Genomic DNA, 19,164 nt, shown 5'->3' on the forward strand with positions numbered 1-19,164 from the left:
AATATATCGGATTCTACAAAACAAACAATTTTAGATCAAGATATATTATATTTTGGACACAAACAGCAAAAAAAACGGCTATACAAGTTTTTTACTAATTTAAATAGCTTATGAAGTCATTATTATTTCGTACAACAATACACAATTGCGCCTAAAAACCCAGAGTTGTGCGGATTATATTGTATTTTTTGTTGAAAAGGGGACATACGGGTTTGATAAAAAGATAATAGCTTACTGCCCTATCATTTTGTCATATATCAGCTCATGCACGAATGTATGAGCCGTGCTCTGTAAAAAGGGGGTTAAACGCATGTGCGTACAGTGTCGTCCCAGTTCAGCCTGTGCAGTCCAAACAGGCTAATCAGGGACGACACTTTCCTCTTTTATGATATTTCTGTTTTAAGAAAGTCTCTTCTACATTTCATTAAACGTTAAAATGACTTGATGTCACCTTAAAATGGTTCAACTGTTATCGACTTCGAGTTTTGGTAGTAAGCTTTGAAATATATGTAGTATCACATCACCCTTGAATACCTTGGTTTACAATTTCAGGTACATGAGCCGCATAGTCTTATCTGGGACGAGATTAATTTTTCGTATAACCCTTTCCCACATAAGAAGCAAAGTGAAAGTGGCTTTTGCAACCAGCATAAAACGAGAACAGCATGCGAGTAACTCGCAGGCCGTTCAGGTTTTATGCTGTTTGCTGCTCATCAGTGTCTTGGGGTTGGAAATGAAGCTTGAAACTTAAAATTATAAGATAAATAGTAACGAAGATATTTAATTAAATTGAACTTTCTATGGGACTACAAATGTGTCAAAATACGTTTTCTAAGTGGTAACGGGTTAAAAGAGACTGATTGGAAACGGTAATTTCATTAAAGCGGATAATGTAGTGCCTGATTAGCATTTGCGGACTACACAGGCTTATGTAGGACGATACTTAATGAACATGCTTTAAGCCCGGTTTTCCCACAGCGCGGCTTATTAATACATATGTCTCAGTCGTATTGGGGTTGACATTATTGATTGAATGATAAATGCAGTAAATAAAGTAAACAATCCGTGTGTTTATCGTAAATGCGTATGTTATCAATCAAGACGTTGATTATGGCAGTCCCATTTCCTCACACTCCGCATGTTTATCGACTAGAACAAGAGTAACACAATACCGCCCATGCCCACAACTGTTACATATACATTTTGCATTTTATAATAATATGAACCAATATAAAGGCAATAAAAATAAGCAATACATAATATTCAGAATAAAAGCACGTACCCATATCGGTGAATGCCCACAATATTCATCAAATGACTGCACCATGGTGGCTCTGTAGTTGATATCTGTTCGTAGATAAATCGTGCGTAAAAGTTATCTTCCTAATTAAGAAAAAAATCACATCAAATTAACGTCATTGTCGCTCGTTATAAGACTGTCCATGATATATATTATATGCTATACAGTAATTTTCAAATGAAAACATGGCAAAACTTTTCGCGACACTTTATAGAGCAACATGTTGAACATACACCTCTTGTTATGTATACAGTGTATTGAAGTGTCCCATCCTTCAAGCGTGTCGTAAATGTAGTATTCCAACTGCCAGTTCGGTCGATTCTTTTGTTATATTGCACAGTTACATAGAAGACCAACCGAAAACATGTGTACAGTCAATAAATAGGACAGTTTTAAACGCTCCAATTAATTTCTTAAAATAGAACGAGTAGTTCATGATATGTGTCTTAATCTGACAAAACTGGCCATACCGGTAATGCATGTGCGTAAAGTACCGTCCCAGATTAGCCTGTGCAGTCCGCACAGGCTAATCAGGGACGGCATTTTCCGCTTAAACTTGATTTTCGGTAAGAAGGGACTTCTTTCAAACTAAAAATACCATAAAAGTGAAAAGTGTCGTCCCTGATTAGCCTGTGTGGACTGCACAGGCTTATGTAGGACGATACTTAATGAACATGCTTTAAGCCCGGTTTTCCCACAGCGCGGCTTATTAATACATATGTCTCAGTCGTATTGGGGTTGACATTGATTGAATGATAAATGCAGTAAATGCAGATTTTCGGTAAGAAGGGACTTCATTCAAACTAAAAATACCATAAAAGCGGAAAGTGTCGTCCCTGATTAGCCTGTGCGGAACGCACATGCAAATCTGGGACGGCACTTTACGCACAAGCATTAAGCCCAGTTTTCTCAGAACAAGACACAATTATGATACGTGAAATATGATCAAGCAGTAACACAACTTAAAGTGGCCTATTCGCAGATTTTGGCATCTATTGACATCTGTCATTAAATGCTTCATATTGATACATGTAAACATTGGATCTCAAATGCTCCAGTAAAAAATAAAATTTAAAAAAAAGAAAAAAAAAAGAAACCATCAACAGGGCTCGAACCACTGACCCCTGGAGTCCTGGAGTAAAAATCTACCACTCAGACCACTCGACCATCCTTGCTCATACAACGACAAATGTATTTACTACTTTATATAAGCAATCATTGTAGTTTCACAAAATATAACGACAACAACGGAACTCTACAAATTATTAATTCGTTTCGCGTTGCAACGCTTTATAATTTTCTGATTTTAAAACAGTCAAAAGATGCATATAATGGCTATTTTTGAGCAAGGTAAATGTTCAGTATTACTGTTTACTCGCAAATATCATAACTATAACAAAAATTTGCGAATCTGAAACTTTTTTCAATTTTGTAAATTTACCCAAACATGAAAAGGCCCCTTTAAGGCGCGTGTGTTTGAATTTGATAGATCTAGTTGAAGCATACTGAGCATAATTAAGGTAAAGATCACAATAATATAGAACTATGTTCTGTAAAACTCTATACATACCTCGTGTATTTAAATAACAAAGAGTTTTAATCTGGATCTCAATAATATAAGAACAAAAACTACTAGTACTAGTAGTTGTAAATATAAGAAGAAAAAATTGTTGTAGGAGAGTACATGATCAAGAGCCACATACATGTATTATATATTGTGCATTACATATATGTGAATGCATACATGCATCTCATCGCACATTCATATTAAATTGGGCATCCTACAAAGTGTTTACCACAAACAAAATTGTGCCTACCTACCCTACCTTTCACAAATCACTTAAAGGCCTGTTTCTAAAGGTCAATTAGCCCGATGCGTCAAGATTAACTCTTTTGCTTACATTTCATTATTTCTAATAAATTGTTATACATTCGAAATCAATTTTCCGATTTCTTGAATTACGAGGTTTTAAAATGCTCGTTAGATTACGTGAGCTGTGTTCTTAAGATTACGTGCATGCTAGTGTATGTTCTTGCGTTTAACAAATTGACTTGCATAGTAACAGCCGTGACTTACCAAATATAACTGCATTGTTAAACATTTTTTCACAATATTTTACCTGAAATTCACCAAATTAACATCAATCACACGAGTATTATCCCCTATACAAAGTATACGGTAAACATGTGTTTCACACTTAAGATATATGATGGTATATACTAGGACTTAATGTACTTTGTTTTTTATTGGGATAGCTAGCGTACGTGTCGGTTCATAATTGGTATGCTTACTATAATTATGACTATAGCGTCATAAAAGAGCGATTCGTCAAGTTTAAAAAAAAGAATGCATAATTAATTAACGAAAGAAATCAACGGCACAATACATTAAACAAGTTGTGGCATAGAAAACATAGAAACTGCACTGTATACCAAATAAGCACAAATCATTATGTGGTTAAAAACTATGTTAAACGAAGAAAATTATCAAGAAGGTTTAAAAAGAAACCAGATTCAACGTTTCTCGACTGATGCAACATAATCGAATCTTTCATACATACATACATGTGGTAAGCAACACCGCTATCTCTGTCATGTACCAAGATAGCCAGCCGTGTTACTAACTAGTCAGATTAGCGATTAGTGGATTACGTGCTCCGCAGCCCGCCAATCGTGATACATCGACTATCTCCGGAATCCTCCGTAAGATAGACAAATTTAAGCAATAAAGCGCTTGCTGATTCAGAGTGGCCGACCGCGTTGGTATGAAAGTGATAGCTTTAAAGAGGCCTTTTCACAGATTTTGGCATTTTTTGAAGTTTGTCATTTAATGCTTTATATTGATAAATGTAAACATTGGATCTAAAAAGCTCCAGTAAAAAATCAAGAATAAAAATTAAAAAAAGGAAAAAGAAAGTAGCCCGCAGCAGGGCTCGAACCAGTGAACCCCGCAGTCCTGGAGTAAAAACCAATTAGACCGCTCGGCCATCCTGCCAAGCATGTACGAGCTACGTATTTTATACTTATATAAGCAATCTTCGTAGTTTCACAAAATTAAACGACAACAACAGAGCTGTCCAAATTATTCAATCGTTTCGCGTTGCAATGGTTTATAATTTTCAGGTTTTTAAATCGACAAAAGATGCATATAATGGCTATATTAGACCATAGTAAATGTTCAGTATTACTGTTTTCTCACAAATATCATAACTAAAACGACAATTTGCGAATATGCAACAAGTTTTTTTTCCATTTTGACAATTTACCAAAGCGAGAAAAGATCCCTTTAAAAGAAAAATAAATATGTTTAGATTCCTAATGATATTTATTGTTTTAAAACGACAACGTCATATTCTTTGTTAGAAAGCACATTTGGATTTATGTTGCACGGTACTAGTTATACAATTCTCGTGTAAAGTTAAAACAGGGTTACTTAACCGAGCAGGTTAACAGTAGATATTGCATTCAAAAGTAAAATTATTTTTTTATCTAAAAAAATCTAGTCTGTCACTTTGTACATTTATGCAAATCCCTTTTTTCGCTATACAATTGAACTTTTTTATATCGTGTAAACGGTAATAAATGTAGCATATATAAAAGCAAGAGCCTAATGTCCTATTTCGCTAGACCCCGCAATAAACTGAACTGTTGAGAGCAACTTTTGTGATGTTTGTATAACATATTTGGCTTCTGACCTTGGTTTTTACCCAGGATTGTTTTGCTCTGTTGATTTACAATTAAAATAAGTTTGCTGATCAAGTGTTATGCTGATTCGGCAAAAAACGTCACGTTGAGAGTGTTTAAAATATTTTAAAATTATGCATAGTGAAAAATGCACCATCCGTTCTTGTGCATGTGTTTAAAAACCATTCAAACACGAGCAATATATAACTACAAAAAAAATTCTGATCAAGTTCTTTATATTAGCAATGTTTTCCAAAAGGCAGCACAAAGCTTCGGAGCAAGTTCATTGGTGAGAATTATTATTAATATCATTTTTAAAAATATGGTTTGTAACCATATCATAATACTGTTAGAAATGCTTGCTATTTATGTGTGATAAGTGGGAAAAATTTATTAAACTTACATATGTCTATAATTTTTACAACCTTGCTAATTTTAAGTTTTCTATTGCATATTATAATTTCAATAGCATTAAACAAATATATTTTTAAAATGAAAATATGAGTGTTCTGTTAAAATATATAATGAATTATGCAAGAAGTATCCCATTGATTCGATATTAGTGCATTTTTAACACCTTTTTATGTACTAGTTTGGTCACTTTCGCATTACTATGCATGTGCTTATTGCTTATATATTGTCAGTTTTGTATATGTAATGATGAACTTTCAATGTTCAAGTTATATGAATAAACTTTCTGTTCTGTTCTGATATTGATGTGGAACATTGATTTGTAGTCCGGATCACCTGTTTTCGTTACGAATTTTTTAATTACATAAAGTTAATTATATGTATATGTATTTACATGTTTACAACGAATAATAAAATTAGAAGGTCTGCTTAATTTAATGCACGAAATATAACTAGACCATCAAACATTTTCTACGTTTTAATAACATGATTTTCGTGACAACATTCTGCACATTAGTAATTGATGTTAAATCGTTAAATCTGATTAGTGCTATAAAAAGCGGTTACAGTAAGATCACAAACACTAATTCTCAATGAATCAAATAACAAAGAATGGGCTGATGCATACAAATTTTTCAATAACATTACAATGGTGTCTAACTATATTCAGTTACATTTTATTTTATTTTTTGATGCTTTTGCAAGACGAAGTTTTATTTTCATGACAGCCTAAATTCCGGGTATATTTATTTCTTATTAAGAAAAATATAAATTCTTATTTTTGAAAGTATAATTGAAAATACGTGTGCCCAGCGCAAAAATACTTTGGCCGATTGTGTGTTTTTCTCGATGTGTATGTTCTGAGATAATTGAACATAATCATAATATGCAATGTAAATCCAGGGTGCTTTAAAAATACGTATTTAATCTTGAAAAATAGGTATATCAACAGTTAAAGACTTTTCTATTCTAAAAGAGAATTATGCATATACATGTATTAACAACCTACCTATTTGATTCGCACACGACTCTGATGCTTTGATAAGTATAATCCAGTATTTAATTTGTTTATTTGCTTAAATTATATCTTTTCAATTTCGGTACATGCCCCACAGCGTAAACTACAAATTCATGGATCCATCCAAACAATCATAACCGCACCATGCATCTAACACCTACAACATAATTTCCTACGACCAACTTTCAATGGGACTACAATTCACCCATGATTTATGAATGATTTAATGTAAGCATGATAACCTATGTATAAACAGATATACAAACACTCCGGATATCATATCAAAGTTTATCTTTGATTAACTCACTGAACAAGGATGCTCCATCCGCAAATATTCTTGTCTTGCTCACCATGTGAAGTATCGTGATGGCATTGCACGGTGCAGGATCACATGACTGGTCGGTTCCACATTGATGGATAAAAACACACCTGTAAGTAGTGCTTCAAATAACTTTTTAAACATTTTCTTAATAATTTCAACTAGTGCATTAAAGACGGATTTTTATGCCGCTGATGGCAATGTGAAATAGATAAGAAGTAATTTAAATTATAAGCTTGTGTTCTTGTTAAAAAATTTGTTGAATACTGCAAGGTTATGCTGCACGTTACGTGAAACTTTGTCACCGATTCTTATACCTTATGATATCGGAAAAAAACTGCAAGGAAAACTGTATTTTGTGCACGAAGGAGTTTTGCAAATATAGTTCAATAACGTGAAATAACGTTCATAACGGTGTGTTTACATTCTGTCCAGCCCGTGTGTAACACCCTGAAACCTCCATTGATTCTTTACCCCTGATTTGGTGACATTCATATTTCGGATATAGGTATTAGTTATTAGAAGTCTTTTATTGTATCATATTATACAGCAAAATGAAAAGGACTTGATAATTCTGCGCAATACGCCTTTTCTTACTTGTTCGCGATTTCGAAAAAAGCATATCACTTAAACAACCGCACCCAAAACGTCCATCTTTCAACGTTTTCTCCAAGCTCATGCACTAAAGTGTTTAAGACACACAAAGCATACAGGAAATAACCACAAAAGCATTGGTGCGATCTCTACATGGCTTTTAAACCAGAAAAAAAGGACTTGATTAAATACAAGCACTTCTTTCTGAAGAGAGATACAACATGATTTAGTGGATTGTTACCATAAATATGTCCCATGATGCAGATTATATAACATTTTTCTCAATCTCCCAACATCCGCGCAGAGATTTCACTGAAACGAGCAAAGCTGGATAAAATCCATGCCTTCATATCCAACCACGTGATGATAGTCGAGCCAACAAGTTTACCGTTGTTATTCGTACTTTTTTTATTTTAGGTAATTTATTTTTCATAGTGCACCTTAACTTATACATGATGTTAAAATAAAGAAGAAAAATGATACTTCTTTTCATAATATAATACTGGTTTAATATAAATCTGGTAGGATTTTCTTGTGATGGCAGAGACTGTATCTAAGAGCAAGGAACGAAAACTCCGCGTGGATATTGTCAATCTCAACACAGAGTTGTCGTCCCTTGCCCTCACATACAATCTCTGCGTGAAGGTGGCATTTGTCTATGAACATTTTACAACAAACCTATGGACATATTGCTGACAAATTTAAACGTGTACAACAAACAAATATTTTGAAAATAATACAACACAAATATCAAAGTTTTACCACATATAGAAGATGTTTCGAACGTATGTGAACTTTTAGAACATATACACGAAACTATCGAACATAAATATCATATTATACAACACATATTTATTTTGCCATACATGCATAAGATTTAACCATTTATATGTATGACTTTATAAAATATATATTTACAACTATACCACACAAACATGGAAATATAGAAAATATATACACAAATATAACACATACATTATGAAAACATTGAATTTTGCAACGTTTGACACTCCATAACATTTTGCTATTTAAACAGCTAATATTGGAACAACCAGGGCAACGTAACGTTTATTTAAACAGTTGTTCTTATATTTCTTTGACTGATTTTAAAGAAATCACCAAATAACCCTGGCTACTACATCTTTGATTTCTTTTCTAGATGAACGAGTGTATCATACATGAAATGCGATGCTTAATTTTGGTGGTGACATAAAATGCGACGCTAAATTTTGAAATATCATTAAACTTGTATTTTTCTAGTTTCATATGCTGGCGTACTGTGAAATACAAAGCTAATTTATACTTCGTATTTAACATAAACATTCAAACTTGTACAAGTATTTATTAACCAATGATGATTACACTGCAATGATGTAAAATGTGTTCACTTGCTGTTGTATTGTTTTCACTGCATTGAGATTAGGTTGTGTTAGTTCTATGTAGGGAAATTACAGAAAGCTACTGGTAAGTGCCGTATTGCACCGTGTATACAAAATACGTAATTAGTTAAACATATAATGTTAAGAGTGTACGATAAGCCCGAGGTTGATAATCTGCATTTAAAATTATGTATGCAAATACTTGGGTTTCGTCAACAAAAATCTTATGCTGTTGTACTAGGTGATCTTCGTTGCTTCCCGTTGTCTGTCATTTGTAAAGAGCGAGCGCTTAACTATTGGTGTAGAAACAAAAGATCTCAGAATATTTTTATAAATGGAGTGTTTAATACATTAACTACTGACGATGCTTGCATAGATATTAATAGCAAACTGGATTGCCCAAATGCTGTGAAAACGACACGTGATCCACTTAGTTTCAGTAATTTATGGTTGCACCAGTATCACGATCGATTACATTTGTATATTTAAATATATCATATTAAATGGTTTTGAAGCATACTTGCAGTGCATATATAACGAAAAGCATAAAACTGAGTAGATTCCGAGTGTGTTCGTATCATTTAGAAATAGAAAGATGAAGATAATTATTAATATAAACGTCATTGATCGTAAGTGTAAAGTGTGTACTTCTGGTATGTTTGAATCTCAATTATATGTTCTATGTATATGTCCAATTTATAGAGATTTGAGGTCAAAATACAACATTAGGCTGTCATTTAACACATGGAATTATTTGAATAAGATTATGTCATCAAAGTCTGTAAAACGTATCCGTGAAGTATCGAAATGTAACTATTTTTGCAATGTTAAAACTAAAAGATATAATTGATTCTTCTGTTGCTTCCTAGTTGTTTAAAATGTCTTCATATTTTATACCATTGATGTTTGCACTATGTTCTTGTCTATTTATTTATTTATTTTTTTGGGGGGGGAGGGAGGGGGGGGGGGTATATATTCATATCATCTATCGACATTATTTGTATGTTACGACATACTTTCCTATATTGTGGTACAGTTATAATCAATATGGCATACAATAATTCTCTGTAAAGCCGAGTTTCATCTCACTGTGTGTTGCATGTTTTATGATATGATATATTTGCCAAAAGCATGTATTGCTCATTATGCGAATAAATACACCGTAAACCGTTAAAAGAAACGTTAAGGAATCAAATTTAATTTAATTGAACATTTGCGAACGTTGTTATAAGATTGAGCTCAAAGCATGCATAAGGGCAAGGCTTCGTATTTGTATCTGCCTAATGGACAAGAAGTCTGACTTTAAACCAGGCGATTGCGAGTGTAAGTCTCGTGGAGTTCGTTTTTGTTTCTTTAATCGTTTTCTTTGAGTACTTTGGTTAAAGAACGTGTGATGTGTCTCTTAATAATATAATATTGTACATTGGGTTAACACATATGTATAAAATATAACTGTACAAACTAACAAGTGCACATAATAATTTACGTTTATTTGCATTCATTATTATAATTAGAATACATATTATTCATATTCATGAATGTTTACATCAAATATACAATTCCGATGGGTTATATATCGTATGACAAACTTAAATTGTTATAGTGACTGAAAAAAAGTGCTATAGGATACATAGTTTAAGACTATATTTGCTTGTGAATGAACTATTTCAAGTGTATGCTCCATGGAAGATACATTTTAAGACAAATAAATGTTCGAGATTTTGAAAAAAATAAATGCACGCATTATGAACGATACATTCTTAAGTAAATTTTAATTGGTTATATTGTGTCTGAAATACATGTAAGTGCACGCTTTATAATATGGAATACATATTTTTCAGACAAACTTCTCTTGAGAGTGACTAAAACATGTTTAAATATATGCCCTATGGAGGATACATTTTCAGACAAACATTAATTGCGAGTTCTGCAATACATCAATTCATTTAAAAGCATGCCCTATGGAAGTTACATTTTTAGACAAACATTAATTGCGAGTTCTGCAATACATATAAAAGCATGCCATATGGATGTTACATTTTCAGAAAAAACATCAATTGCGAGTTCTGCAATACATTTAAAAGCATGCCCTGTGGAAGTTACATGTAAACTTTTTAAAGACAAAACTGCAAATGACTTAAATACATTTGAATGCATGCCCTATGGAAGATATATTTGAAGAAAAAAATCAATTGCTAGTGCATGAAATACATTTAAATGCATGCCCTGTTGGAGGTAAAACAAAATTCAGTTGCGAGTGACTGAAATATATAAAATGCATGCCCTATGTAAGAAAACTTCAAATGCAAGTGCCTGAAATACTTTAAAATGCATGCCCTGTCGAATATACATTTTAAGACACACCTCAATATCGAGTGACCGAAACACATTTTTAATGCACGCTTCATTAAAGATATATTTTAAGATAAACTGTTATGCTATGTAATAACCTAAAATAGAGCTTTATGGAAGACATAAACATCGTTTGGTAAACATAAACATCGTTCGGTAAACATAAACATCGTTCGGTATTTTTTTTACTATGTGTGATTCCAACTATACATGACTTTCCACATGACTGTCAACACGTTATCTATGTCGGATAATCCCCGAAATAACGGTTGGCTGTTGGTAAATAGCACGGTTAAACGCTAGCATACTATGCGACCCATACACGGAATGGCTGTGCAAACGCATGGCCGCATTCGTAATCTCTTGGTTTGAAACTCGAACAGGATCGTCAAGGCAATCCTGAAAACACATCGGAAACTTAGTAGCGGATAATATTTATAGCATCATTTTATTTATTTACCAATTTAGACTTATTATTTTGGCAGACTATCGATTATTAAGATCTTAAATTTATAAAGATATGTGAATATATACTAGTGATATTAAGCCGGTTTTGCCATGCAAGATAAAAAAAAATTATCCATAGCGAATATGTTATTACTAAAATGTGCAAAAATATGTAAATTGGCTTTGATTGTAGTAGCTGTAATAGGAGGCAATAATGAAGAAAAAAACTGATTCTTTTTGCATCAAATTCATACGTTTGTACAAACATAAATGCCAGTGATTTACTTAGAACTAATTGTAAAGCATGTAAGAGATTGCCTTGTTTACCCTTGTAGGCGTTCTACAAATTAGGTGGAGGTATCAGCCCTCTCAGACCTGCAATTAATAACTTAAGTTGCTTTTCTACACAAATGTATTGTGCCAAGAGGTCGCTGTGGTGTAATGGATATGGTGTCCCCCTAGCGACCGAGAGGTCACGGGTTCGATCCCCACCGTGGGAGCGTTCTTTAGATCTTCCCCAAAGACACCAAGTACTGGTTCTAGGCCCTGAAACGGATTCGAGAGCGTTTATATAAGCCTTAGGCTTTCGATGCAATCGAGCTAAAATAAATAGGTTTAAACTAAAACTATTGTGCCAACGAAACCAACCCATTCCATGTCATTGGAATACATTCGTTTCCGGTCAAATGTACCGGTTAATCATATATGTAATCATACTGGCACGCAGTACAGAAAGACACGTTTTTAAAAGTACACGCATCATTTTAATGGAAGTCATAAAAAGTCAAATGAAAAAAGTTACATGCATTCAGATCCAACTTCAGAAATTTTAATTATTTTAACATCTTCAAACTAACAACTAACGAACCATACACTTGTCAAGTAATGCATGTTATACAATAATATTGTATTTACAACTTATGTTTTGTTGAGCAATTCAAACTTATACTTTATTCAAGGACAACATACTTACTCGTGGTGACTTCATGTGCATCCTGGTCATTGGCGCTGGTACCGGTCACAGAGACCTCTTGGGCAACGTACGCTGCAAATACAAGTTCAAAGTTACAGTATAAACTTCGCTGGTTAAAAGATACGTGTTCAATAGTAAATAAGAAAGAGAAGTATCGGATCCATTTGTATTTAAAGCCCTTGTTTATCATACAAAATTTACCTTGTATATGTTTTCGTAGCATGGTGTTTGATCAGTTTTTTTTTATTTCTTTTCGTTGTAAATATAATAGATAATAAATTAAAATACGATATTAAAATATGTGCAAAAGAAGTAAACTTAAATGGACATATCAAAACACGTATTGCTGATTTGAAAATATATAAACGAATACTTCTTCTCAGTCATGACGACATAAAATATACGTACACCATATTCATGAGTAGGAAATATATCCTTAATGTGGATTAAGTATCTGCACATATCCGTGTCAATTATAGTTGCTGTGTAACTTACATGTAAAGCGTTAACGATAAAAGTTTTAAAGCAATGTATTTGGTCATATACAATATAAGTTTTGATCATACAAAAATGAAAACTATTTTCTGAAACAATTGTTTCAAGTATTTATTTTGTCGTGTTATTTAAAAACTTATGCGCAGTACTTACAGTGAATAGCACGGATTTCGTTGTAGAAAGCTGTTTCTGAAATATAATAAGAAGGGTTAGCATGTGTCTTGCGATCATTTAAAAATAGTTTCAGTTTATATTTGCATATATGTATGTTTGCGCCACTTAGTCGAGGCATTGTACTGTTCTTCATCCGAAAAGAAATGTACTGAATTTATACATACTATTTTAATATAGACTTAATATCATTGAAATCCAATTAACTCAAGGTGTTTTACGTTGACCGAAAATCGTCAAACTTTTTTGATATAAATTTGCCTTGATTGCTTTTTCAAAGTGTGTCTATAATTTGGTTTATGAATTAGCATGATATAGCGATTTTTTTAGTACAAACCTTGAACATGCATATTGAGGCGAAATATATCAAGATATAGTTTTCGGTGTCTATTTACTACTAACCCTACTTGATACGACACTGTGTTTTACGAAAATAAGTTGAAATTAGCGTTAACATTTACACACGCAGGTTTCGTGCACGTGTGCAGTATCCAAGTATTCCGTGACATGAGATAGTGTGATTGGACGTGCCTGCTTACTTGGATATACACGTGTTTAGTACAAAGGCTCGTAGTCCAAGTAAAAAGGGCTCTCAAATTTTGTTCAAAGTATTTTGATATATATACATAGAGGATATTTGTTGGATTCGATGAATATCGATTTTATTTCACGAGTGATCATATAAAACAATATTTTCAGTGAAAATATGTATTTGTTATGATCACAAGTGAATAAAAATCGATATTCCATCGAATCCAACAAATTTTCTTTTTATTTTATGCTTATTTTCACAAATTATTAACATTTTAAAAGAGTTTAACATGATTATTTTGCTGGATTTATGGCGTCATTTCGTCGAAAAAATGACGTCATTTCGCAATCAAACAGTGCAAATATCGATATCACTGTTACTTTTCACTGTTTAAAACATTGAAATATCAGTTTTATTTCACTGTTATTTCTCTATAAACCACCGGAAAGCATAAAATAAATTATTTGGACTTGTATTAATCTGCTATGATCGTTGGGAGTACTTGCACATTACCATTAATAACCTTGCATATAATGTTTATTTGCACTAGTACATTTTCTCCCTTTTTTGTCCAAGCCTTTTATGATAATATACGGGCACTATGCCCGTGACAGAAGCTTCCCTGTAGCACTGCTAGCAAGTGAAATTGTTTTCTTCCATAAAAAGTGAGACAAGTCTGTTATGAAGTACCTCTACGATCTCCATGATCAGAGTCGCCACCCCCGTCTCCTGGTTGAACGGCCTCTTGTCGAGAATCTACAAAATACCATTCAATAACTACAATTAAAAGGTTACATATTGAACGAAAACGTTATTTGTCATATTATTAATAGCGCAATGCTTGAAATGTCATTAAGATAGGTCTACAAAATATACCTTTTGGTGGATTGCAAAACATCTAAAACGATGTAAATAAAAACAAAATGGTTGTCTCCACGTAAGAAATAGGCATTCAGGTCATGCATACACTCACTTTGCCATACTATGCAGTTTTCAAAACAAGTTTGTATTGCAGCGCGGAAATTCTTAAACCATATGAGAAAAGTGTATATTTGGTATAAAAAAAACTTTTGCATACTCATCTCATACGACACAATCTTAGTGAATGGGGTTTTTGGTGTACATTTAACACTTTTATAATGAAATTAACAACTTTGTAAAATATCTAGATGAATGCTCACCGGTTTTACTTGAATAAATCTCAAAGAATTAAATTGTCAAAAAAGAATTGTACTTGTCAGCTTTGCCATGACATTTTGGGATCTATTGGCTAGTGAGTGCTTAAACAATTTATACGATACAAAATAGCGCTTGGGTTAATACATGTATACTAATCTCAATTTATTAATAATATTTTTTTCCTCACTTTATTGTAGTAAACTAGAAGTTAACACAGAGGACTTATGTATTATCCACTTCTTTTATAATCCAAATATATTGATAGGAAGTAAAAGTATTTTCTTTAAGTAATGATTCGTAGCTAGAATTCATTGTATAGGTGATATAATAAAAAATGGAACCTTTATCTCTCTTGACGAATCAAATAGAATGTACACGTTAAACATAAATTTCATTCATTATATAGTATGATTAATCCAACAAAAACACATATTTTTCTTTCCTTTTTTATCAACGTTTCGGCTTACGCCTTTATCAGGATAATACAAATAATAACACTTTTTTTAAATTTTAAATAATAATTATTTTTTTATTCATTATATAGGGGTGACAAGAGCAATAGATACATTTGTGAAAAATACTGTATATCTTGCCCTAGCCAACAAATTATCAAACCCTCTTTGCCCCCACTTTTATAACTTGTACTGAAAAAAAGAAGCTGGTGCAAAAAGACTATACACTATTCTAAATAAAAATAATGAAGAACCATCAGTTAACTCATACTGGTGTACAAAACTCTATACCATAATTAATGAAAATGAATGGAACTGCTTATTTGATTTACCCTTTTTAATAACCAGTGATGTAAAGGTTCAGTGATTCCAATACAGAATAATTCACAGGATACTTGGAACAAATAGTATGTTGAGCAACATTAAAATTCCTGATGACCCATTATGTTCTTTTTGCAAACAAGTGAGGAAAACTTAGAACATTTATTCTGGAAATGTCAGAAATCTGAAGCAATTATTGACGAAATTTTACCAGATCAATCTTTTCCTTTCATTAACATAACAAGACAATCCTTCAACTTGGATATTCCATTACGTCTGCAAGAGCCATAAATAATGTTATTTTGTTTATTAAGCTACACTTATACAAGTGTAAAATGAATAAATACATTCCAAAAATAAAAGGAGCGAAGAAATACATTAAGTATGAATATGATAACTTGAGAAAAATATCAATTAATAATTTAGAATCCTTTGACAGTGAATTGGAATTGCTTACTTCTATTGTTTCATAAACATAGAATTTAAATTCTATGATTGCTGGTGTTTTTGTAGTTTTAGTACTTGATACCAGTACTTAAGCGTACTGTAACTCAAAAATAACCAAATGACCTATGCATTATAAAATATAAATATATGCACCTACTATTGCTTCTCTATGCCTTTTTCAATTGTTATTTCAAAGTACACATACTTTGTTGTCTATAAACACTAGAAGATGTTTTTTATGTATTTCGTATATGTTTTTTTTTCAACACAAAAGCTGTGTCTATCGCTATATATAACCTTAGACATGTGTTGGATGGATGCATGGCATGTTTTCTGTGTCTGATTGCATAACATTATTGTTATAACTTGTCTGCAATCTTGAAATAAAATGTATTGAAAACAAAAACAAAAACATTTTTTCCTAAATAAAAGTGGATATTAATTATATTTTCTAATAAATCGTTTGTTCATACTGTATCAAAACATTTATTATCAATTATGTAGTTTCACAGAAAATGGTTTTTGCATGCCTCGATGACAGTTCAACCGCAAAACCGGAAATGCATTTAAAGCCTAATCGGCTTTAAAAAGATGATATTGTTCACTGATGTGTTAGCTTGACAATGCATCTTTATAGTACGGGCAAATGACCACTTACTAGTCAATATTGTAATATTCAAATGCACAAATATGATTAAATTGCATACCAAATTTGATACTTTGACATATCCATAAATATATTGGAGCATGTTAAAAAAATAGACCAAAGCAGAAAATCGTTTGACAAAACAATCGAATGTAAACGCAAAACTCATTTTTAAACGTTGTTTTGACATATACATTTCAAAACCTTCAATGACACCAAATAAACAGCAATTCAATGTAAAACACATAAAAGTTAAAATTCAACCGCACCCATTATTCTCTTTCCTTTTGTTTATCTAAAGAAAAAATACCGGAAACAGAAAGCGGAAGTTACGTACGACCCAGTTTTCAAACACTCGTTATTGAACCTACCAATAACATATATTGGGAATGGGAAAGCATTTTGTTGTATATTGTTTGTTCTTCGCTCCGTTAAAAAATTACCTTCTTGACATACACAAAAACAACGGTATGTTTACAGAAATGAATACCAACTAAGTTCATCAAAATAATTATCCCGTTTTCGCACCAAGTTGATTGTAGACTTTATAATTCCGCTGTAGACATTACAAAAATAAGATTCATTTAATAAAATTAAAATACAAAATATTTCGGTTACATTAATGTTGCTTTATAAAAAAAAATGTAATTCATTGTCTGGAAAGAAACTTGTTTTCATTAGAAAGTCTTTCATTTAAGACAAGTAACTGTGTAATTGAGTTACACAGTTACTTGTCTTAAAACTCGTTCCGGTTTATAGTATATACCAATTTGCACTAAGTAAGCATACCCATAAACAATTTTATATAATATTAAACACATTTATTATTTCAATAAATTGTTACCTGTACTTAATAATCACGTACATTCGTCATGAAATCCAAAGAAGTAAACTATATGATCGACTTATATTTTGTAATACTGACAACATTAATTGATGATATAAAGTACTCTCTTATAAATAACTTAACTTGTATTGACAGTCTACTTTAAAAAGCAATACACCTATTCAGTTCCACAAACATTTTAGTAAGGGCTGTTTAAAAAGTAAGACATTGACAAGTTTAGTATTTAGTACAGAAATGGAAGCGGGCTAAGGTTGGAGCAATACATGTAGTAAGAATGGAGCTGGGGAGCACGTGAAGATTATGAGAGAATAGGTACCGAAGGCGTCGGCGTCTTATCGAAGCGTTTAGATTTGTCAATAAAGGTATGTACTGCTGCAAAATATGGCAGTTGGCCTCCAAAGAAAGAAGAGGATTTCCAAAAATACTGATGAGGATACTCAGGAGATAACACGAGATATGGCGTGCTTTTTATCGCGGAAAGCGCAGACTCTATCAAACTTCGCAAGTGCGTAGACTTGGCTTTAGCTACGCAGGCCACATATGCTATACGACAATTTTTTGCATGGCGCGGACATAACAGTGTCATTTGAATGTGTAGAAAGGAAAGTGCGTCTTTATCCATGTTTCGGTGACGAAAAAATACAAAAATAATAAAAAATATAAGAACTATATTATAATGGTAAGATTAATACCATGTGTACATCAAAGAAATTCTACACGACCAAGTTTACGCCGATGCCGACATTTTTATTCGTATTTTTGTGATAGAACCAAAGTCTGGGTATATTTATCGTATGAACAAATCAGAACAGAATTTTATTTCCTTAATGTAAAAGTGCAATGTACAGTTTTTTTAAAGCAGAAAATTTATTTGCGATGACATTGAGCAATCATTTTTATGATTTTCTAAAAACACTTCTTCAGAACTTGTGAACTAGTTTTTATTCATCCATGTTCAGAAACAATAATAGAGTGCGGAGCCTTAACTTTGGAGGTGCGCGTCAAGTAACGTGTAAACAGTGAAAGGTTAAAATCGCTATAACCTTGCGGCCAGAGGTTTGGTAGTTTATGTGTTGTATAACATCTCATGATGTATAACACGTTTACTGGGGTCCATTTGGTCGTGTACTGGGGGTAACTTTTTCCTTAAATGTATTTAGTGAAAACTTATTATTTTTCATCTAAAACCACAAGACCCACGGGTTTCATTAGTTATTAAAAAATAATATTTAATCTGAAATTCACATAATATATTGTTCGTTTACCATATTATGCCCATTCGGTCCAAATTTGCCAAACCTTACAGTCGCGAATCAAATTATATATGTATCAATCAATATTTAAATTTCAATCAATTGAAAACTTTGGTAAAATAAGTAGGCGTTAAATATGAAACAACCCTGTGATTAAATACATGTAGACGAAAGACGTAAGCATGTGATCAAATTTCGACGCTTATCATTTCAATATCTATATGGCGTTATGCCAAAGATAAATACATAAATCCGTGCATGATTGTATAATATTTGGCCATGTCAAGATATCTATTTACAGCTGGCTGTATCGTGATTTATAAACCGCGGTCGTCTTAAACACA

The 19,164-nt window shown here is 32.4% G+C and overlaps 1 protein-coding gene and 1 long non-coding RNA gene across 5 annotated transcripts in view; both read right to left on the reverse strand.

The window, feature by feature from the left end:
• Nucleotides 1-6,640, reverse strand: part of LOC127859849 (multidrug resistance-associated protein 1-like) — a 46,709-nt gene extending 40,069 nt beyond the window's left edge. Inside the window, exons 1-2 of one of the 4 annotated variants that reach the window (XM_052397384.1) lie at nt 6,405-6,640; nt 1,283-1,347 (exon numbers count right to left, since the gene is read on the reverse strand). In XM_052397384.1, the coding sequence (XP_052253344.1) occupies nt 1,283-1,327 (45 nt within the window). In that variant the 5' untranslated portion in view covers nt 1,328-1,347; nt 6,405-6,640. Of the gene's footprint in view, nt 1-1,282; nt 1,384-1,533; nt 1,669-3,865; nt 3,912-6,404 lie in introns of those variants that run through there. The other 3 variants (XM_052397386.1, XM_052397383.1, XM_052397385.1) reach the window with 3 other exon arrangements.
• A 3,537-nt stretch (nt 6,641-10,177) lies between these two features.
• Nucleotides 10,178-17,743, reverse strand: LOC127859850 (uncharacterized). The gene is made up of 6 exons (XR_008039477.1): nt 17,565-17,743; nt 14,366-14,431; nt 13,126-13,161; nt 12,478-12,549; nt 11,832-11,879; nt 10,178-11,456 (listed from the first exon to the last, which is right to left on the reverse strand). It is a non-coding gene; the product is annotated as an uncharacterized LOC127859850 (long non-coding RNA).
• Nucleotides 17,744-19,164: the final 1,421 nt, after the last annotated feature.

Source organism: Dreissena polymorpha, chromosome 15 (genome assembly GCF_020536995.1).
Source record: "Dreissena polymorpha isolate Duluth1 chromosome 15, UMN_Dpol_1.0, whole genome shotgun sequence".
NCBI classification, from domain to species: domain Eukaryota; kingdom Metazoa; phylum Mollusca; class Bivalvia; order Myida; family Dreissenidae; genus Dreissena; species Dreissena polymorpha.